The sequence below is a fragment of the Chrysemys picta genome, chromosome 11, assembly GCF_011386835.1.
Source record: "Chrysemys picta bellii isolate R12L10 chromosome 11, ASM1138683v2, whole genome shotgun sequence".
Taxonomy (NCBI): Eukaryota; Metazoa; Chordata; order Testudines; family Emydidae; genus Chrysemys; species Chrysemys picta.
Genome location: NC_088801.1, coordinates 38,172,775 through 38,195,378, shown reverse-complemented (window position 1 = coordinate 38,195,378; position 22,604 = coordinate 38,172,775). Strand labels below are relative to the sequence as shown.

The following is a 22,604-nucleotide window of genomic DNA, read 5'->3' as shown; positions in this document are numbered from 1 at the left end:
GCCGGCACCGTGCCCGCCGCAAGACGCCCGCTGCCCCCGCCCCGCGTCTGCCTCCTCCTGACATTGTCCCTCCTCTTCCTCCCGGGCCCTGTCTTGGGCCGCCGCCCGCCTTTCTCAGGCACCACCCTGCACTGATGAGCACGTCCTAGGCAGATGCTACCCACGGAGGTAACTTCCCAGGAACTTTTAAAGAGGGACCTTGTCGTGTCCTTTAGCCCCATCCTCATGTTTGGCATGGTATTTACAGCGCCTCTCATCGCAAAATAAGGTGAACCCTGGTTTCAGTGATATTGTGAGATAGGCGCCTAAGTCAGAAGGTTGCTTAGGTGTCTTGTGCAGGTTTCACTGTAATCGTTTGTTTAAGAAAAAATAATGGATACAAGTTTTGACCAAAATGATCATAATATTGTCTCCTCTATGTGATCCTAGCCCATCCAAACTTAAATATATACTGGTCACTTGCGATAGTTGTATCAATTGCATTGTGCCATTGTATTTATGGAGAAACACAATATTTCTAGAAAGGTTATACAAACCTATACTAATAGAAATATTTTAGTTATTTTTAATTTTAAAGTAAAAAAAGATTTGGTTTGGCTTTAAACATTGCACTATTGTGATTGCTGAATGGGGTCCTTAATACGCAAGTTCATCCCTCGGGATGAATCTGTGTACAGTACAAACTTGCAGGATCTGGGCACTGCCTGCGAAGCAGAAAGAAGAAAATGACTAGAAACAAAAGTGAAACTGGCTAACCTATTTTCATTGTCCACATTGAATGAAATGTTAAGAGTGAACAAAAAGTGAACAATAAAGCCACAAACCTGCGAACCCTTGTGCATGGGTTTACTCACATGAGTAATCCCATTAAAATGATAAAGGCTGGATTTATGCCTCTACTTGTTTATGTGAGATTGCCAGCATTTTTAGGCTCTTAAAAATAAATAAAGAATAAAGGAATACTGTTACTATTAAGTAAATGAAACCACAAATCAAATGTAAGCAGCCATAGGTGTCAATCCTGCAATTTACAATACAGAGCAGACTACTGCTGTATCCCTGGGGGCTCTGCAATGTAAACTGCAGGAACAGGAATCTACATTGTTACAAATTAAGGGGGAGAGTTGTCAGGATTATAATATTTTTAAATTTACAACTGTTGGCTATAATACTTTTGAAGTAATATTAGCTCTAATTAAATTTACCATTGAGCGATGACAATTTTTTTTAAAAACATTGTTGCCTTAACAAAAATAGACCTACATTTTATTTGGCCTGCCAAATAAACAAAACAAATAAACAAAACCTAACAAGGTGGATACTCCCTCTGCCGGTTTTGCAACATCATTATTCCTAGGGTTGTCCGCTTCTCTGCTTGCAGTGTTGTAGCTGTGTTGGTTCCAGGATATTAGAGGTGGTGGGTGAGGTAATATCTTTTATGGGACCATCTTCTGTCAGTGAAAGAGACAAGCTTTCAAGCTACACATGGCTCTTCTTCAGGTCTGGGCAAGGAACTGAGAGTGTCACAGAGCTGAAAAAGATACTAGAAGATATTACTTGTTTCCTCTAACTTTCCTGCTGGCATACTCCATCAATAAAGTAAACTACTGGGTCTTGTATTTTGATACATTAGGAACATAAAACCCAAGGAATAATGTGCAATCAGCATGATATTTTTTCCTCAGAATTCTAGGAAGGAATGGCAAATGAGTGTAAAAACATTTAAATCCAATCTATTAAAAGATGACCGTCTTTCTAATAGACAAAGGAGCTGCCAATGTTTTGGTCACTAAAATCTGGTGCTAAGCAACGGCTATGATATGAAATAAAGAGATGGTTGCTAGGGAAATGGTGACCTGGGAGGAATTCAAATCTACCTAATAGCTCTTGAGTCACTGCTTTGAAATACTGGAACTAGAATTTTGTTGCAGACATTTATTGGTCACTAAACTGTTGGACAAAGAGAAAGCTGTACCTGCAAGTGTTTTGCAAAACATTGAACATTTGCACTTTGCTGGAAAAAAAATAGTATCTTCATGTATTTAACTCCAACAAATAAGCATTTGCAAGAATATGTACTCAATTACAGATGCATTATCTGCCTTTTTGTGTGTATGTATCCTTAAAGAGTGGTTATCATGTATCCTTCACAAAGCCCAATTTCAATTCAGCTAAGAGAGGACAAACCAGCAGAGGAGAGTTTTCCTCTCCATCTGCCATTACAGGGTGATCTCTTCCATTTCTTTCTGCTGTGTCTAGAAGGACCAAAGCAGGGAAGATAAGGTGGGTGAGGTAATACCTTTTATTGGGATGACTTGTGTTGGTGAGAGTGACAAGCTATGGTGCTTACACAGAGTGCTCCTCTTCAGATCTGGGAAATGTACTCAAAGTGTCAGCTAAATACAGGAGGAACAGAGTGGTTAGCACAGGAGTTCTCAAACTGGGGGTTGATCCCTCAGATGTCAGGAGGTTATTATGTAGGGGTTGTCAGCCTCCATCCCAAACCCAACTTTGCCTCCAGCATTTATTTAGAGTTAAATATTAAAACATTGTTTTTAATTTATAAAGGAAGTTGCACTCAGGCTTGCTGTGTGCAAGGAGTCACCAATACAGAAGCTTGAGAACTACTGGGTTGGAGTAAGTACTTAACACATATTTCAAGGAACCATTCAAGGGCTCCAAAGTTTGTCTCTGGAGCCAACAGAAGTTGGTGCAATAAAAGATATTATCTCACCCATCTTGTCTCTCTAATATCCTGGGACTAGGGTGACCAGATTTCCTGATTTTATAGGGACGGTCCTGATATTTGGGGCTTTTTCTATATAGATGTTTATTACCCTGGACCCCGTCACGATTTTTCACACTTGCTGTCTGGTCACCCTACCCGGGACACAAACAGGACTACAACAACACTGCATACAAGAAAGCAGGAAAGGAAAAGTGCCCTGGGCAGGGTACAACGCTGCTAGTACCTGGGTGGATTGAATGGGAACTGACGGTGCTCGTCTCAGTTTCTTATGTGCATGCATGGGGGACGGGTTAAACTGCTGCACTGTGTGGAGAGAGGCGGAGGTACGCTGAAGTAGGTGCTTGGGGTGGTGGGGTCTCCGAGCCTGGGCGGCCGGGAATGGGCATTGTGCAAAGACGCAGGAGGCAGCCCCAGGACAGGAGCGCCCTGCCCTGCATGCTTTACAGGGAAGGAAATCAGCAGCACAGCTCACAGCAGCCCTCTGCCCCGCTGTGAGGCTCCGCTCGCTACGGGAAGGTGAGGGGCCTTCGTTTGTGCATGGTGATGAGGTTGTGGCAGTGATCCCAGTGGGTAGGCGATGGTAATCCACTTCAGTGGCTAGGGAGCGCTCCTGATGTGTGTGTGGATAGGGAAGATCTGATGTGATGTGTGTGTGGATAGAGAGTTCAGTGGTGGTAGCCCTAGAAGGAGGTGACCCCCTAGGGCCCCAGAAGGGGAGGGGGAGGATTCATTTTTCTGGCTCCTCAGACATGTGAGGAAGCAGAAAACCTGCTTCAGATCAAGACCATTTTTTTTAATTAACCTCAATATTATTATAGTTAATATTTATATATAACTTTATTTAATCCAAGTCACTTACTAGCATTAACTAATTAATCCTCACAGCACTCAATTTTGGTTTTGAGATAAATTGCTAAGTGATAGAAAAGGGAGTCAACTTGCAGATACATCATATTTACATGACTTTTTCAACTAGATTTGCAGACATAGCATTAGCTATGGGGCCTATGCAGGCACTGAACATCTGCAGCTGCCAGTCAAGTTAATACTTGAGTGTGTTCATTAGCCAAACAGGAATGTAGGGGGATTGGTTTTGTTTTTTGCCAACTATATTATCTAAGTTACACTTGGTATGCTATAGCCATAAAAGATAAGTCTGAGAAACAGGATGTGATTTTTTTAATGTATGTTTATTTTTAATGAGTTTTTAGAAGTTTTTGTATAACTATAAGAACAATTTTAATAGTGCAAACCTATGCCTAGTTATAAACTAATTTTTTTTTTTAGTTGAGAAAACAAACATGAAGAAGTTAAAACTTAAGGAGCTAGAAAGCCGTCTTCAGCAAGTTGATGATTTTGAGAATCCAAAATTACTTCTTGAACAGTATCCAACAAGACCACACATTGCAGGTAGAGATTAAACATAAAACCGTTGTAGATTCTCACTTTTCTGTTGCCAACATTGGATCAATACTTAAACTAAAAAAATCTGCTAAATGTTTTTTTGTTTCTAGATGTTTATTTTGTGTGTGTCCTGAGAGTAATAAATTCATTAGAGACTTTTGCATTAGTGCCAGAGATTGCTTAAAGAGAAACTAATGCATGTGTTTTAGTAAATGTCTCCAATATCTCCAACAATTAAATCTAATAAATGGATTTTAAAGTTTAGGATGTGGGTTGCAGAAAACTTTCAGATTTGTACTGATAAGAACTGTTTGTTTGCGTTTGGTATTAAGAACACATAGAAACACGGCTCTTAGTTTTAATATTGATCTTTCAATCTGAGTAATTATAAAATACACCGCTACCTCAATATAACACAAATTTGGATATAACGCGGTAAAGCAGTGCTCGGGGGACGGGGGGCTGCGCACTCCGGTGGAGCAAACCAAGTTCAATATAACACAGTTTCACCTATAACGCGGTAAGATTTTTTGGCTCCCGAGGACAGCGTTATATCGAGGTAGAGGTGTATCATTTCCCCTGTAGGACCATCACAAACAAAATTTCCTTGTGCACCTTCCATAATTACAATGAATACACCACTGTACGTATGAGACCAACATGGAAGACCAATGAGCTGGATTCTTTCTTACTCTTCAATTTTTGTTTCCATACATAAACTAGGATGTGCATTTTACTGGGATCACTAGGTTTGTGTACAGCTTGGTTCCTGTATAATCTACCATAGCCTGTGTCTCCTTGCTTAATTTTGAAATCTGCCTCAAAGCTTTCTGAAAGAAAATACACTAACTTGTCAACTGCCTATTTGTTCTTATCCTATAATCTCTTATTTTTCAGCATGTATGCTTTATACAATTCACAACACTTTTGATGATATTGAAAACAAGGTGGTTGCAGATCTAGGATGTGGTTGTGGTGTACTCAGCATCGGAAGTGTAATGTTAGGAGCAGGGTAGGTGTTTAACACCCAAGTTCTCTTTGTTTCTTTCCCAGTATAGAACTAAATGAGAAGATTAAGAACATGACCAATACTAGACTGTACTTAATTTAGGTAACTAAAAATGATTGCATGACCACACATTGTAGTAGATCTAGCAACGGTATGAGCATGCAAATAATGACAAGTAATAGGGGCACTTGCTCTTTATTTAAAATAGAGGATTATTTATTAGAAACATCTTCATAATTTAGAAAATATTTTTCACCGAAGTGTTGTTCATATCCTGTTCAAAAATTCTGAGAAACATAAAAAGCTTCACTACTTACATTCCTTTATTAGTAATTTACTTCTAAAATATATCACTGTTCTGCTTTAGGCACATCTCTCAGAACTTTACAGCAGGAACAAACTTGACTGTGTTTAGAAATGTGCATTCTGAAAAGAAAATGTACCACATCTTTTAAAAGTAAAAATACTTCAGTTTGTTGATGGTTGTTTTCCATTTTCCAGGTTGTGCGTGGGGTTTGACATAGATGCAGATGCCCTGGAAATATTTAGTAGAAATGCAGAAGAGTTTGACCTCACAAATATTGACATGATTCAGTGCGATGTATGTTCTTTAGCTGCCAGATCAAAAACTTTTGACACAGTAATTATGAATCCTCCTTTTGGGACCAAGCATAATAAAGGTTGGTAATTCTAAAAAACAATTAAAATATTCCTACTTTTCAGCAAATGGTGTTAAAGTTTTACAATAATTGGCCTTTAATAACTAGTTGAACTAGTAGTTCTTTTGTATATTGCTATTACAATTAAACTTATCTACACCTATGCTAGACACCACAGTTAGGAAAAATATGGAAATATACACCCTCTCTTCAGTGCCATAATGTACTCAACACTGCTTTTAAAAATGTGCAGGCTAGCAAGCATAACTGCAATTATTAGGGTTAAAAAAAAAAAGAGGACATCTAAGCATGAAATTAAAGAAGTTAAGACTTTAAATGCAGACAAATAAGGCTTTAACAGCAGCTTGGGTCCTCTTCTTACAGGAATGGATATGACTTTTCTGAAGGTAGCTTTGCAAATGGCACAAACAGCTGTATATTCCCTACACAAAACTTCAACACGAAAAGTAAGTCCTTGACTTCAGCCGGTTAAGCAGGTGTAAGTGGCACTCTAATCTTCTACTACTTTTGTAAGATCAAAATCAAATGGATTCAATAGCCAAGATGAATACCTGTGCCTTGGGTGTTTGAAAACTAAGATACTTATAGTGCTTAATACTTGAGTGGGTATATATACACTCACACCCACCTTTAAAAAAATAGACTCCGGTTGGAGTTCTGTCTTTGGAGCCTTAATAATTAATGGGTATGAGAATGACAAGGTAGAACACTAGCCTTGATGCAGGAGACTGCAGATGTCAGACAGATTAATACTTCAGCTCAAAACTCAAGTACACTTAAAGTATAAAATATCTTAGTTGCTATTTTAATGGGGTTTCCTCAAAATGCCATAAACTAATTGGAACTAAGTTCATGGACTATTTTCTTATGTTCAGCATATTCAAAAGAAAGCAGATGAATGGAAAGTGAAGATGGAAGTTATAGCAGGTAATATCTTGTACATACATGTTTTTAAAAAAAATGCACTGTTAGTGGGTAATAGCCTCCAGGACCAGCTACTATTCAGATGTAGCACGAGGAGCTAGTTTAAAAATATGATCCATTGGGATGAAAAACTGGTAGATTGTTTTACCTCCCACCAAACTACAAGGAGCAAGTGATAAAGAGGTCTAAACTATGAAATAGAAGTTTTGTAGGTTCTTCTGGTCCCAGGACAAAACACTTCTAATGATGAAAGATGTCCCAGGTGATCAGAAAGTAAAGCAAATATTCTGGATATAGTCAGGAAAAACTTCTCAAAAGTTGCACCCATTCTCTTAACTGGACAAGATTAAGTATTGAAATAGGAGCAGGTCTGTCATCGGAGAAGACAGCAGACCCCATCTCAAAGCATTGTCAATCAGTTTTACCTTTCCCTGCTCCTGCATTCCCTTAGTCCTCAATTTGAGCAGTCAGTTTTTCTGATCTCCAAATTTTGGTGGCTATTTCAAGACTTGTGCCTTACTTTAATGGCATAGGAGTGAAGAATATCAGGGAAAAAAGACATAATGCAATATTTATACAGCAGTAGAATGCAGAGTTCCTTCATTGTCACACTCTTTTTGTGATGATTATCTAGTAGCAATTTCCTTCTAGAAACAAACTTGCTAATATGAAAATGTCTGTTCTGATATTAATGTGCATTCACTAATCAGGCCAGAGCTCAAGAACAGGCAGACGGAGACAGAATAAATGTAAAGCCAAATAGTTTTAGTCAAGTTGCTGGCAACAAAAAAGTGATCAAGGAATATAGTACAGTTTGTCTAACACCACTGAGCAACTAAGTGATTTTAGTATGACAGGTGTTCTCTGTACTCTTCACAGAACTTAGATATGACTTACCAGCATCATACAAGTTTCATAAGAAGTCGTCTGTAAGTATTTTTCTTATCCTGTATTAAATTATGAAATTGTATCTGAAATTTAGAGGTAATTGGCTAATAGTTTAAGACTAAAGTCTGAATTCAGTTTAACTTGCATTGAAGTAGTGCCTAATCATGTGCTGGACACTCTACAAAGGGGTTGGAGCTGCACTTGTGACTCAGTTTAGTATTGTTACCAAACTCATTTGCACATTTGATTTCAGGATTGAGGTCATGTGCTTTGCTACAGAGCAAGTTAGGGTGTGATTGAAGTTGGTGGAGTAGAAACATTTCCAGAAAATTTAAGTTGTCTCTACCCCTCTTCTAGATGGGTTGAGACCATTGTAGTTAGTACCTCTAGCATAAAGAAGTCTATTGTAGGATTGTGTTTGTATTGCATAGCATTTAGGCTCAGATTTTGCCTATGGCTTACCACACTAAGGCCCTGAATTAATTGAATTAAGGCTTAGCAAGTGGGTGCAAGAGGTTATCAGATCATGTTTCTATGTATCAAATAAATTTAGTGTCTAAACTCTACTTGCTCCCACCTATAGTTGACTGGGGTGAACTCCTGCCTCTATTGACTGCAACAGCAGAATTCCATTTGACTTCAGAAGGGACCAGGATTTTACTCTTAAAGGAAGGGTCATGGTTTTGGACTAGCGTGAGGATGTACCATGCATAAGGGCAGCATGGACAAAAGCAATCAGGAGCTGGTGGGAGCAGGTAATTAAGTGATTGCAGAGTAGGAGACAACAGAAGCAGTAATAGGTGATGTAACATATACCCCTCTACCCCGATAACGCTGTCCTTGGGAGCCAAAAAAAAAAAAAAAAAAAAAACATCTTACCACGTTATAGGTGAAACCACGTTATATCGAACTTGCTTTGATCCACCGGAGCGTGCAGCCCCGCCCCCCCCGGAGCGCTGCTTTACTGCATTATATCCGAGTGTGTGTTATATCAGATTGCGTTATATCGGGATAGAGGTGTATGAGGAAGTGGTTGAGTTATGATTAAGGACCAAAACTTTGTATTTCACATAGTGGAAGCAGTATGTGTTTTGGTTTTGTTGGGGTTTTTTTTTGGAAGGAGAGGAGATGACCACCTGGTTAGAACAAGCTGCATTTAGAGTGGATCCAAGGGGAGCAAGGTGGATGCCAAGAAGGTTAAAGGGGAAGGGTCAATAGTGTCACAGAGAGGAGGACCTGGATAAGAGTCTGATCAGAAAGACCAGCAGTTACCTGGAAATAAGCTGCAAGGCTTAGATGAGAATAGGTGTAACATGAAGGCAGAGTCTGAGACCAAAAATTGTAGCATAAATGGCACTTTTGATTATGTATGTACCACTTGGAGTTGTATTTGGCTAGATATCTTCTTCTCCACAGTGAGGGACTATAAGAGTTTTATCCCACTGAAGCTATCCTTAATCAAACTATTTCCTGATTAGCATATTTATAGACCAAGTAGTGTGCACATATGAGCTTTGACAGAGTTCTGTCCACTAACATTAATAAGTTTGAAGCTAGCATTCAATGGTCCATGATTTTTAAATATGGAATTTTATTGGTGTTTTTCATACAACTTCAAAATTACAGTCAGATTCAGGAGTAGACCCTCACTTTATACATTTGACTCAAATGCCAGAAATACTGAGAGGATCTGACAGTATAAGCAAAACTATAAATATAAAAAAATATCCAAGTTGGCATGTTAAGGTAAGCATGCGTTTGAGAAAAAAAAAAAAAAAAACTTCACAAAATAAAAAAAGCTTTCCTTTCGTTACAGGTGGATATTGAAGTGGATTTAATAAGGTTCTCCTCTGAAAAACTTCCAAACTGAGGATTGGCTTAAAACCTATTTAAAATGGAATAATAAAAACTCAGTGCTTTTTTAAACACTATTACTGATCTCCAGCTCCATTTTCTGTTTTCAGCTGTTTTGATGCAGGTTCTTCTTTTTCAGTCTCTTCTAGTGGTCTTTTCTTGGGACTTGCTGGCCCTGTAAGAGTTAATATAGGTAGACACTTATGGGACTAGTGGAAGTTTGTTATTACTTTCAAGACTATTCCTATCCAGCTCAAGACATACAATCTTTCAGGCTGCTACATATGAACAGGTTGCCTTGAAATTAGTACTTCGCATATTGCCTATGGAACAATTCCAGGTGATCCACAGCTACTATGTAACAATGATGAATCACCCATTCATAACTTGTGTCCAGAGGCTTTGGACCACATAGGAGGGGGAATTAACTAAACAGGAGCACCAGAATTTTTCCAGTCTGAAAAACAGTAATAGTATTGGTCATTGAGATAGACAAGGTAGGTGAGGTGGTATCTTTTATTGGATCAACAGAAGTTGGATATTACCTCATCCACCTCATCTCTCTAGTATCCTGGGACCAGCACAGATACCACAACAACACTTCAAAACAAGAATGGAAGATACCATATTTTTCCTTTAGTCAGGCACCAAATCTCAACAGGAAGGGAAGACAGCCCACAGTATGGAAGAGTTAAGAACCACTGCTCTAGGCCATGGCTAACAGACAAAAGGTTTTCTTCTACCATATTGAGGTAAGGGCATTCATTTACTTGAAAAAATATGAATGATTATTTACTGTGACAGCTGTGTAGAGCTAAGAAAACGTAGGACTAGTGACAGTATCTCTTCAGTGAAAACTGCTTTGTATTGCCCTGTAAATGCTCAACTCTGCAGAGAAATAGGTCAGTTTCTGTACAGGTCAGTCCTTAATTTGACAGACCTCCACAAAGGCCTCAGTTAAGTGTCCCTGTGAACATGACTAAAATTTGAATGATCAGGAAAACTGGCCTGGGAGGGAACAAAAACTTTAATAGCATACAATAAACCAACTTGACCAGTTTCTAGAAAATACAAGAAGCAACTATTTGTTCAGTCTTATCTCTGTATATGCACAGACATTGCTTCAAAGGGTTGCTTCCAAGCAGCACGTGAACTACTCCATCTCAGGCACAAAATAGCTTACCTGTTTTAGTGTTCTCTTCACCCTCTTCATCCTCACTCTCAAATTTTGTTTTCTTGCCTTGGAACTGTACTTTCCCTTTGTTCTGCGAGCCCTGGGGTACTTTGCCACCTCTTCCTTTACCTTTAAATTTGCGACCTGTCAAGATGTACAAGATAGTTCAAGACCTTTTAAGAACCATGCATTAGTCATTTACTAATCTAAAATCATACAACTCAGTGAATGCACTATCTGACAAGTTCACTTTAACATAATAGAACTTCCATGAAAGTTATCCAAGTGGTATTCAGATTAGTCAGGGGGAAATTCACCTTTTGCTTTCCATTTGTTTAATGATTCTTGCTGACCCTCCATGATTTTTTTCAATGCTTCTTTCTCTGCATCTCCTTCCAGCACCTCCCAAATGACATCTTTGTTGCGCAACTGTAAGTTCCCATTATTTGCTTCTTTGGCTTTATCCAGTGCTTCTTTTGCATTATCCTTAAATAGGATAATCCCCTAAAGACAGAAACAAGCACCCTTTGCATTATGGAGTCTTGCCAGTGCAAAAGCATTAATATGACTGCAGCTGGAGTGTCAGGTACCCCCAGGTCTCCTGCCAAATTCAGATGCTACAGTTTGCAAACTCATTTAGAATAAATTTCTAGCCCATATGGTTTTGAAGATAACCTACATATTAACAGGTTTAGTGCTTCATCATTTTCAGACTTGAGTATTAACTGACCCACAATTCATGTCAATTTAACATTTGAGCCTAAATACACCAGCCCCCAGATAACTACATGTGCACTTCATATGGACAGTGACATGCATAGCTATGCACATAGACGGTTGAATAAGAAAAAGGCCAAGGTTTGCTCTGCATAATTCTCTATTCTCCCAGCAATCAGTGATGTTGCATTTAATAACTGGTTTGTTTAACTGAGATCTTTAGTCTAGCCTTTATGTTTTATGCAAACTCCCATAGCTATCAGTATGCACTCCTCTGTGGCTCTAGGTTAGCATATCCTCATTTTAGCCAGAGTCTAAGTGTAACTCTGCAGGAGGAGAGTCACATTAATGCTTTTACCCAGACCGCTTTCTAATAGCAGTTACTCTAGAAAGCTGAAGAAATAAACTAATTGATCTCTTTAGCACTATCATATTCTGCATTCCGTAAGTCCCCAATGGAAGGTGTAGTATACCATTGCTAAGTTAACCATCAGACACTTAAGCAGCATTCAGATACTAGACAAATTTCACATAAGACAAAAGTAACATCTCATCAGAGCCTTCTGACCTCCTTTGCCCCTCTGACAAAGTCTATCCATTTAATTTCTCCATGGTCAGAGAAAACTGCATGAAGATCTTCTCTGCAAGTCTGATCTTCTAGGTCACCAGAGAATTTCAGCAAGCATCCTGTCTTTTCATCCAGTGATTTCTAAATACAAGAGAACTTTTTTTAAAAAAATAAGGCAGCTAGAATTTGAGATTTGCACTGAAGTGCAGAGTTTCAGGGAGCTGTATTAAGGAGATAGTATTAAAAAGATTGCAGCAACTGATAAGAGATCAAGTGACATGGATTCAGTTGTATTGCTAGTAGGCGAAATCTCTCATACTTTTACACCAAAGCACCTCCGAGCACAAAAAAGTTCCTAGAAGTCTTGCATGGCATTGTCAGTCTTGAAAAGACTGAAAAAAGCAATGTCACAAAGTTTTGTAACCCCCTTTTCCTGACTCTCCATAGGATATTCACAACCCTTGACACCCATGTGCCACTAGCCCTGTGGGCTGCAACCCCAGTTTGTGAACCTATGCACTTAGATGGTCAGTACCACTAAAAGTGCTCATCCCTGCCACCCATCTTGTTTCTTCATATATGGGATATTACCCAGCCATTCAGTGCTAATTATGGAATCATGTACAGTGACATTTGTTCTACACAGTAGAAAGCAAATTAACATCTTGTAATAAATTGATAAAATTAGGCCTTAAGAAAAAATATGATGTGCTTCTGGGTGGGAGGTCAGATTTGATTATGGAGGTAGAGTGGTGCTCCAAGCTGAGTGTTGACATTTTGGGCAATGTTTGGCACCCTCCTATAACTATGTTAGAACACAGGGTTAATACAAAAACACAGTAGGGCAGAAGTAGCTTTAGTACTTATCAGGTCTATGAAAGCACACAGTATCAAAACAGACTTGACAATTACCAAAGCAGATTCATTGTGACCTTGTTTATTCTATCCTTCCAGACCATTCAAGAGGTACATACCATTTCAGCATCTTCTGCTTGCTTCTGTTTTTCTTCTTTCTCCCTGTAAAAGTTCAGATCACAGTTGGTTAGAATATAATTAACTAAATAAGGCAAGGTGCTTCATTAATTAAACAAGAGCCTAGCTTACTGTTTTGCCTTTGCTTTAGCCTCTACTTTGTTTTGTTTCCTCTCTTCATTCTTCTTTGCAAAGTACTCCTCCCTTCAATAGAGGTATAAATTAAGTTAATACAGCCTATTAAAAAGCCTTTATTTTATTAAAAGAGAAGATGGTAGAAGCCAAAGAAACTTCTAGCCCTAGAACATCTTTATAATTCAAAACTATTCCAAAGGAACAGCAAAGCCTGCAAAAATCAAGCAGTATTGGAGACCTGTATGGCAATGCAGGCATCTGTTCAAACATAAGCGAAGTTGACTTACTTGAAAAGCACAATCAGCTCTGTCTCTTTGTACTTTTGGTTTGGAATCTCTGTGAACTTCTTAGCAGATTCAACACTATCAAATACTGCAAAAATTGATCCCTATTGAATTGGGAAATATTAAGAATTAAATAGATCAATGGAATGTTCTCTATGTTTTTCATAGCTAGCAAAGCATCAGTTATTGTGATACACAATTACCTTGAATGTTTTACTCAGTGTTCTCCTCATTTGAATGTTTTCTACTGAGCCTTTACCTTCTAGCCATTCTTTGATATCATCAAGTGTTGCATCTGTTGGAAAGCCTTTCTGCAAAGTAATATTGAACTTCCAATAATTACATGAAACAGAACCTATGACATTTCAATTAAAGAAAGTATCATTACAAACCTGTATGGTGACTGAAAAGTACAAATCAGTTACTTAAAACTTATGCCACACCTTGTTTTATATTAAAATAAAACTAAGCAATAGAATCAGAATTTCATTTGGGTTAATGCTTTTTAAGTAATAAACTGAAAGTAATGCAGTAGAGTATGAAAGCTTACAATATATACAGATCTGTTTTTAATTGCATTTTTATACTGATCATTCACTTCAGGGAGGGGTTTACTTGGAGATCTTCTGATTTTAGTTTTGTCTTCACTTATTTCCATAAGTCCAGCTTTAGATTTTCTCAGTGCTTCTACTATAACATTGAAGTCTTTTGAGAGACTGCTTAACCTATGGAGAAAGAACACAGTATATCAAACAGGGCCACATACCCCATCCCCAGCATTACTCAATTATGATTTGAGTTGTACATACAGAGTGAGGACATGTGTCCCCTAATTCAGACAATATGGTTATTTGGAAGGCACCCAGCCACAAAAGGTTACTTGCACTTTGTTTTACCTGTTGAATTTGATCATTATTTCTAAAGGCACCCAGCCATCATCCAGTTTCACCTGCTCCTTTAGGAACTTGTCTCTTGGTAGATTGTGATCACCAAAATAGTACTGCAAAAATAAAGATAGATTTGTCCTAGACTGTTGAAGCATAAGAGAATTTGATGGAGACTTGATGCAGTAATGAACTAGCCAATGGAAGTTTGCCCTGCCCCTTTACACCAATATCATAGGAGTTATCTGCATAACTGAGTTAAAGATATCTTTAACTTCAGAATTTCTAAATTCTCTAACCTCCAAATCTAACTGCAGGTGGCTGATCATCTAAAGAGTGATCTTGTCTAGTGGGACAGTAATAAAGAGTTGCAGACACAAAGTCTATGGCCTTAGCTGAGCAAATACATGGAGACTTTTGTTCCTATATCATTTAGACATCAACCTGATCAAATTAGTTTGATTACTAGTCAAAATTGGTATCCTAGTGGCTTTTAGTTAAAGAAAAAAAAACCACCCACACAAATGAAATGTAGCATTTGTCCTAGTACGATACCATCTATACTACACTCATATCTCATTCAGGAAGCTTCTAACTAGCTTTTATTTTGGAGGTTCTGTTTTGCCAGTTTTACTACCATTCCCATTTCAATTGGACCCAGTTCAACAATCCACAGAATGGTCTGCTCCTTCAAGAATTTGCCTGGCTTTGAATTAGCCAGCAGAGTGGTTTGTAAGGACAGTCTTTTGCTACGAGTCATAATCCAAATGTCAAACAAACATTTTATGCTGCAAGAGTCAACATGGAAATATTTCATTTTATCACTCTATACCAGCATCAATTACATTGTGCATATATTAAACAAATCAATCGAGTTATACTTCTATATGAATTTAACCTACTATTGTTACATTAACACTGTTGGTTTCTTATTTTAATTATGGCAGTTCTCCCTCCACCCCAGCATTTACTCTGAATTTCACAGCACTTCCAGTATTACTAATATACGGGTGGATTAAGAAAGCACTACAAGGACACTTTTACTAATCTATTATGTCTACTACTTTCAAACTTAGTTTTTAGACCTTTACATCTTGTGATGAGGAGGTATAAAGATAGTTGATGTCTTATGTCCAAGTCTTCTTCAGTCAGTAATTCAAATGTATTTTTTCCAATAATAAAACAGGATTGCAGGGGTAGTATAGAACAGTAGTTCTCAACCAAGGGTACATGTACCCCTGGGGGGGTACGCAGAGGTCTTCCAAGAGGTACATCAACTCATCTAGATATTTGCCTAGTTTTACATCAGGCTACAGAAAAAGTACTAAAGTCAGTACAAACTAAAATTTCATACAATGACTTGATTATACTGCTCTATATACTATACACTGAAATGCAAGTACAATATTTATATTCCAATTGATTTATTTTATAATTGTATGGTAAAATAAGCAAGCAATTTTTCAGTAGTAGTTTGCTGTGACACTTTTGTATTTTTACGTCTGGTTTTGTAAGCAAGTAGTTTTCAAGTGAGGTGAAAGTTCGGGGTACAAGAGATAAATCAGACCCCTGAAAGGGGTACAGTAGTCTGGAAAGGTTGAGAGCCACTGGTATAGGATATCACCACAGCAGCTAAAAATTAAGACATTGAAGAACTTAAATGTAGTAAGCTGCCATCTTCACAACCTTGCTCAGATTGTAACATTAAATACACCTCTCTCTATTTGCATGCATAGTGAATGACTCTCAGAGTTGCAATAAGATAAGTTAATATTTTGGTTTGTTTAACAGTCCATAAACTTGCCAGTTTGTAAGGTGACTAGTATTTAAGTTGTTAGTAAATGCACAGAATGAACACTGTCATGGAACCATGGACAAGCATTTCTAGAACCGGTTTAGAAGACTGAAGTTTAAATACTAGGTTTAGCATTTTTGTTTAGAATACCTAGCCAGATTAACAATTTACCTAATGAGAGAAAGTGATTTAGTCTTAAAATAAACATACCTCAATTTGCTGACAGATTTTGTTTTCCAGGTTAGACATATTTTCGCCCTCTCCATTTTCAGCCATTTTGGCTACCTGTATTCACAAACCGGAGTTTGGTATTACTTAGTATTGTTGCATCACCATAAACTTTGTAAGTCTAGAAGTTCATTAAATGAAATCCCTAATTTTGGGCAACAGCCAGAACATATAAAATAAAATTGACAAATTCTTTATACATTTAAGACATCCAATCAACTTAGAACATGAACTCAGAACCTTAATTAGGAGTTAGTCAGAATGCACGATAAATAAAATGCATATGAGACTTAAAAGTATCAAATCAACATGCAGCATTAACCGCTGTAAAAAAAGCAAAGCAATTTCACTTCTTTCCAACAGTGATTTAGAGAAACGAGGTGGGTGAGGTAATACCTTCAGGTTTGAAGAAGAGCTGTGTGTGGCTCAAAAGCTTGCGTCTCTTACCAAAAGAAGTTAGTCCAATAAAATATAATACCTCACCCATCTTGTCTCTCTAATATCCTGGGACCGATAGAGCTACAACTATACTGCATACAACAGTGATTTAGGCATTTAGCCATCTAGTGCTTAGCAAACTTCATCTTGGGAAATCTGATGCCATCATGTTGACACAAATTCTAATAAAATCCAGTCTCACCCAGGAGGTTGTGGCCTCAAGAAAAAACCTTGATGGTCACATGTGGCTGCATTTGAGAAACAGTGGGTTAGACTACCTTTTAAGGAGTACGATGAATTATTTACAATTCCTAACCCTGCCTCATCTTCCAGTTTGAAAGAAGCTGGTCATTTACTACACTGAAGAGGAAGCAGAAGTATCAGAGCACCACACAGTAGAAACCCAGCCTCTTCTGGTGCTCCCTATAGAAAGGAGTCTGTTCTCCCCTAGGAGGGCTTGTCTTTCCTGCATTGTTTGCTCAAGGTATAACTCAAGTGTTGCCCTTAACCCAGTTTGCATCCCCGCAAACTTCTAGCTCAAGTTAAGTGCTGCTTTAAACTCCAGCTGGCTGACTTGTTGTCAGGGTTATGGGTTGAAAGCTCAAGCTGCTGGCACTGGAGCTAGTAATGCAGTGAGAATGCAACTAAACACTACACCTAAAAAAATACTTCACCTCAGTTTTTAATAAGGGTAATGAGATCTGGGACAATGGCAGGATGCTGAATGGGAACAAGGATATGGAAGTGAAAATTACCACATCCAAGGTGGAAGCCAAACTCAAACAGTTTAATGGGACCAAGTCAAGGGGCCCATATAATCTCCATCCAAGAATATCAAATGAATTGGCACATGAAATTGCAAGCCCAATAGCAATGATTTTTAATGAATCCGTAAACATGGCGATCAAACCTTATGACTGGAGACCTGCAAAAATACAGTACCTATATTTAAGAAGGAGAGAGGTGGGCAAGTAATCTGGGAAACTACAGGCCCATTAGTTTCACCTCAATTGTATGCAAGGTCTTAGAACAATTTTTAAAAGAGAGAGTAGTTAAGGACAGAAGTAAACAGTAATTGGGATAAAATACAGTACAGTTTTACAAACGGTAGATATGCCAGATCAACCTGATCTCTTTTCTTGAGAAGATAACAGATTTTCTATACAAAGAAAATGCAGTAGAGAGAGTCTTCCTGTACATCAGTAAAGCATTTGATACAGTTACACATGGAAAATTAGTTATATTAATCCACATCTTCAATTTGAGAATTGAAAGGTGGATAAAGAACAGATTAAAGGGGAAACTACAATGGGTCATGCTGATAGGTGAATTGTCAGGCTGGAGGGGGATTACTAGTAGAGTTCCTCAAGGATCAGTCTTGGGACCAATCTTATTGAACATTTTCATTAATAACCTTGGCACAAAAAGTGGGAGTGTGCTAATAAAATTTACAGACGATAGAAAGTTGAGATTTGTTGCCAATACAGAGAGAACCAGAATAGCCTAGATTTAGATGACCTTGAAACTGGAGTTATAGAAATGGGATGAAATTTAATAGTGCAAAGTCATGCACTTTGCAACTAAAACATTTTTAAAGTAAGCTGGGAATGTAATGGTTGAAAGCAACAGAAGAGAAGAAAATCTTGGTATATTGGTCATTACAGTACTATGAGCCACCAAACATGCTGTGAAAAAGGCTCATGCAATCCTAGGATGCCTCCCTCAGGCAAGATATATACAACAGAGATAGGAAGTGTTATTACCATTATACAAGGCACTGGTGAGACTATCTGGAATACTGTGTGTAATTCTGGTCTCCCATGTTTAAGAAATGTGAATTCAAACTGGAACAGTTGAACAGGTGCAGAGAAGGGCTACTAGGCTGATCAGATGATTGGAGAACCTACCTTATGAGAGGAGTCTTAAGGAGCTCAGCTTGTTTAGCTTAACAAAACAAAGGATGAGGGAAGATCTGATTGCTCTCTAAAAATAAATCAGAGAGATAAATACCAGGGAGGGAGAGGAGTTATTTAAGTTAAGGGCCAATGTTGGCACAGGAACAAATGGATAGAAACTGTCCATCAACAAGTTTAGGCTTGAAATTAGATGAAGGTTTCTAACCATCAGAGGAGTGAAATTCAGAAAACCTTCCAAGGGGAGTAGCGGGGGCAAAAAACCTAACTCATTTTAAGACTGAGCTTGATAAATGTATGGAGGGGAAATGATGAGATTACCTACAATAGCATATGACCTCTCAGTAATTGTTATTAGCAAATATCCCACCAGCTGGATAGGATACTAGATAGGGAGGGCTCCGAGTTACTACAAATAATTCTTTCCCAGGTGTCTGTCTGGTTGATCCCACCCACATGCTTAGGGTCTAACTAATCACTATATTTGGCATCCAGAAGGAATTTTCCCTAGGTCTGATTGACAGAGGCCATGGGGGGAGAGTGTCTTCCTCTGCAATTTGGGGAACAGGGCACTTGCTGATTTGAACTAGAGTAAATGATGGTTTCTCTGTAGCCTGAAGTCTTTAAATCAAGATTTAAGGACTTCAGTAACTCAGAAGTTATGGCCTTACTTAGGAGTGGGTGGGTGAGGTTCTGTAGCCTGCAATGGACAGGAGGTCAGCCTAGATGATCATGATGGTCCTTTCTGACCTTAAGTCTCTGAGAATGTGTAAGGGTAGCATATTAATGGGTGTGTTATTGGTGGGAAGACATCACACAAGGAGGACAGAGTTAAAATTATGTTGTGGAGTTGGCACAAGAAGAAGAAAGAGTTAAGTTACGCCTTTTCAGAATATGAAAAATGGCTGAGGTAGCACCTGGCAATCTTACCCCAGTTATGTTACTCCTTAACATAGTTATTTAATTTCCATGTTTTTTTTTTTTAAAACAAATTCCTCTGCGTACTACAGCCCAATTTTGCCCCTCCGCTGTCTCTAGCTCCTCTGCTACGATTTCCCTGGCCACAGAATGCACTGGCTGCATGCTACTTCTGTCACAGGAGTAACTAATATGATACTCCACTATGTTAGTTAAAACATGCTGATCTCAAAATTTGCGATTCCATTAGGAATCTCTGGAGACTAAACAGGCATAACTATGCCAGCATATATCTTTAGCACAGATGCATCTACACCAAAGGAAAGGAAACATCACCTCCCTGAATGATGGTTGATGCATCAACTGAAGCATTCTTCCATTGATATAGCAGTGTCTACACTGGGGGTTAGGTTGGCATAACTATGCCATGACCAATGTAGCTATGCTGACTTAAATACAGGCCAAACCTTTATTAATCCTTCTGTTTAGTTTACTCCATATTCTTTCATTCAACTGCACTTTTTTAAAATCTTGAGTCTGTAGACCACCTTGTGTTAAGATAGCTGCTTTTACCACCATCAAAAATGAGTTGGTGTTCCTTGATTACCTTTTCAGTTTACACTCGAAAATGGTGCATGAGCAACAAGTTCACATTAAGGCTTCATACAGAATTTAATATGCAGACTTGATATGCACATTTGGACAGATTCTGATTAGAAACCAGGATAGGGCCTTTTATATGGGCAAGCTGCCAATGGTTTTGTACTAAAACAATTCTGATAGCAAACTCAATGTCGTCATGTCAATAAATGATTCGGGCAGATCAGAGGAAAAACTCCTATGGTCAGCCATGACAGCATAAAGCTACATGACAGCTGATTAGCGTTAGTAAGGGATGGTCTATACTTACATTTTACCAGGATAAGAGTGCATTGTACCATGCAGTTTATTTCAGTTCCCAAACCAGTATAATCACTTGAATACCTGTGGCCAGACTAAAAGGGGGCAAGGGGCTGCTGCTTTAAGATATACTGATATAGTTCAAGTAGTAAAGCTTCCTGGTTTAGACAAACCCTGATTTATATTATCCAAGATGTTAAAAATTCTTTGATGTCCACTCATCCCTGCCTAGCAGGCTCACCTCTCACAGGCCATATTGTATACTATAGCTAATGTGATTGGTTACAGCCAATGCACTTAGGTCCCATCCACACTACTGATGAAGCTGTTGGCATGGAAGGGATTCAATTAACAGTTTCCCTCCCTAGAGTAGGCTAGCCCACCCATATTGAAAAACTATTACTAACCAACCAATTGCTAGACAGAGGCCTAATTTTACTCTGTAAAACTGAGGGTATATCTACACTACCCGCCGGATTGGCAGGCAGCGATCGACCCCCAAGCGCTCTCCCATCAACTCCTGTACTCCACCACTGAGAGAGGTGCAGGCGGAGTCGACGGTGGAACAACTACAGTTGACTCACCGCAGTGAAGACACCGCAGTGAGTAGGTCTAAGTACGTCGACTTCAGCTATGTTATTCACATAGCTGAAGTTGCTTAATTTAGATCGATTCTTCCCCCCCCAGTGTAGACCAGGCCTAAGTCAGCATACACCATTGTTAGAGTGTTAGCATTAACTGCTTTCTAAAATGGCTCAGGCTAATACATTTACTCCCAGAGCATACAGGACATGAGATTGAGATCCAGTAGCATTATTAATCACAGGCTGCCATATGAAATACTAACATCAGGGTAATAAATGAAGAGTCAAAGTGAACATCTGTGACACTTGTTTGCATTATAAGCACTGATACAGGCATATTAACCTTAGTACTTAGTTTAAATTATCTACACTACAAGGGCAATCACGTTCAAGCACATGACCCAGTGCTCCTTAAAGCTTCCTACCCTTGCTATGATCAGTACAGCTCCACTAGAGGCAATATGGCAGGAGCACTGGTGCAGAAGTTAGCCGTAGTCATTGGGGTGTCAGCCACCAGGTGGTTTAGACCTAAACCCATACGGACCAACGTTAAACAACATAGTTAAAGCTCTCTCGCGGTGACCAGTCTACTAACAGCAGCAGGGCTCCCCCACTGCTTCGCTAACACATGGGTCTCGAAGATGGTTCTCCCCGGAACCCAATAGCGCCCGGACCGCCCCAGCGCTTTACCTGGGGGCACGCCCCGCACCCGTTCCGCGCTGCGCGGAGCTGACGTCACACTCCCGCTCGGTATTTGCACAGCCAGGACTATCAGCCCTGGTAAAGTGCCGTTTGTTCGCAAGCCGGTTTAGACACGGTTACGTCTCTAGCACAGCCCAGGCCCGCCGAGCGCTGTGCAAACAGCCACCAGCGGCCCAGGCCCCACTAGCCCGGGCTCGGGGCAGACGCCGGCGCAGCGAGCCGCATGGGCCGGAGATCGAAAACTCAGAGCCCCGGGGACCCGCCAGGCCGCACGCAGGCGGCACCGGCGGAGGAGCAGCCCCAGCCACCTCCCCCGAGGTCTCCGCACGTGGGGCTGGTAGCGGCCTGGGCTGACTCTGAGCTACACATAGCACCGGGGGCGGCGAGCCCGGAGTGGAGGGGGGAGGTAGCTCCAGGCCCCCATCGCGCGACACAGACCTGCTGTGAGTCCCAGCGAGGGCAGCACCGCACGCGCTCGAACCTCTAGTGCCGCCGCCGCTCCGCAGGCCCCGCCTTCCGCCTTTAAAAGCTGCGCTGCGCGCTCGGCGCTAGTCTGGGCAACCCCAGCATCCCCCGCGAGCGTGCAGCTCCTAGGCCCCGCCCCACGTGGGGCTCCGGAGGCGCGGCGCGGTGCAGGACGGGACGGGAAGGAGGCGCGGTTCCCGAGCGGGCCGCAGCTGAGCCGAGCTCCGCTGTCGTACAGTCAGCGAGGCTGATTCCAGGCGCCTGGGGACCCTTCATCGCCCGGGCTCCGAGACAGCGACTGCCGGCTGGTGCCTGAACCCGCTGCGCCCCCGCTAGGGAAGCTCCATCCTCCACGCCAGGGGTTTCCCCACCTTCCCTGCATTTCCCCAACACCCCACCCCAGTTTTGTGAACTAGCTG

At 40.0% G+C, this 22,604-nt stretch overlaps 2 protein-coding genes across 9 annotated transcripts; one reads left to right on the top strand and one right to left on the bottom strand.

Moving 5' to 3' along the window:
* Nucleotides 1–6: 6 nt before the first annotated feature.
* METTL5 (methyltransferase 5, N6-adenosine) lies at nt 7–9,585 on the top strand. 6 transcript variants are annotated; one of them, XM_005290425.4, is made up of 8 exons: nt 7–268; nt 4,037–4,159; nt 5,051–5,165; nt 5,664–5,842; nt 6,206–6,288; nt 6,718–6,769; nt 7,646–7,695; nt 9,471–9,585. In XM_005290425.4, the coding sequence occupies exons 2-8, from the start codon at nt 4,051–4,053 to the stop codon at nt 9,522–9,524; spliced, it is 642 nt and encodes a 213-aa protein (XP_005290482.1). In that variant the 5' UTR covers nt 7–268; nt 4,037–4,050; the 3' UTR covers nt 9,525–9,585. The 6 variants fall into 6 exon arrangements, with proteins under 6 accessions (XP_005290482.1, XP_005290481.1, XP_065416821.1 ...); XM_005290424.5 differs by having other exon boundaries at nt 29–168; XM_065560749.1 differs by lacking the exon at nt 7–268 and adding an exon at nt 3,013–3,072.
* SSB (small RNA binding exonuclease protection factor La) lies at nt 9,226–22,531 on the bottom strand. 3 transcript variants are annotated; one of them, XM_005290426.5, is made up of 12 exons: nt 22,159–22,531; nt 16,248–16,322; nt 14,255–14,358; nt 13,909–14,083; nt 13,562–13,669; nt 13,362–13,462; nt 13,072–13,143; nt 12,942–12,984; nt 11,968–12,108; nt 11,000–11,186; nt 10,692–10,826; nt 9,226–9,683 (listed from the first exon to the last, which is right to left on the bottom strand). In XM_005290426.5, exons 2-12 carry the CDS (start codon nt 16,311–16,313, stop codon nt 9,586–9,588), a joined length of 1,230 nt encoding a protein of 409 aa, XP_005290483.1. In that variant the 5' UTR covers nt 16,314–16,322; nt 22,159–22,531; the 3' UTR covers nt 9,226–9,585. The 3 variants fall into 3 exon arrangements, with proteins under 3 accessions (XP_005290483.1, XP_005290484.1, XP_065416819.1); XM_005290427.5 differs by having other exon boundaries at nt 22,202–22,473; XM_065560747.1 differs by having other exon boundaries at nt 21,709–22,264.
* Between the last annotated feature and the right edge of the window lie 73 nt (nt 22,532–22,604).

Bases quoted from the DNA above. Each gene is read 5' to 3' on its own strand.
- METTL5 (XM_065560749.1), top strand. From the start codon at position 3,018: ATGTGCATGCATGGGGGACGGGTTAAACTGCTGCACTGTGTGGAGAGA. The intron at 5,166-5,663 runs GTAGGTGTTTAA...TCCATTTTCCAG, and splicing joins AGTGTAATGTTAGGAGCAGG to GTTGTGCGTGGGGTTTGACA. The intron at 6,770-7,645 runs GTAATATCTTGT...TACTCTTCACAG, and splicing joins GAAGATGGAAGTTATAGCAG to AACTTAGATATGACTTACCA.
- SSB (XM_005290426.5), bottom strand. From the start codon at position 16,313: ATGGCTGAAAATGGAGAGGGCGAAAATATGTCTAACCTGGAAAACAAA. The intron at 13,463-13,561 runs GTAATTGTGTAT...CCAATTCAATAG, and splicing joins CACTGAGTAAAACATTCAAG to GGATCAATTTTTGCAGTATT. The intron at 11,187-11,967 runs GTCAGAAGGCTC...TTCTGTCTTTAG, and splicing joins TTGTCAGAGGGGCAAAGGAG to GGGATTATCCTATTTAAGGA.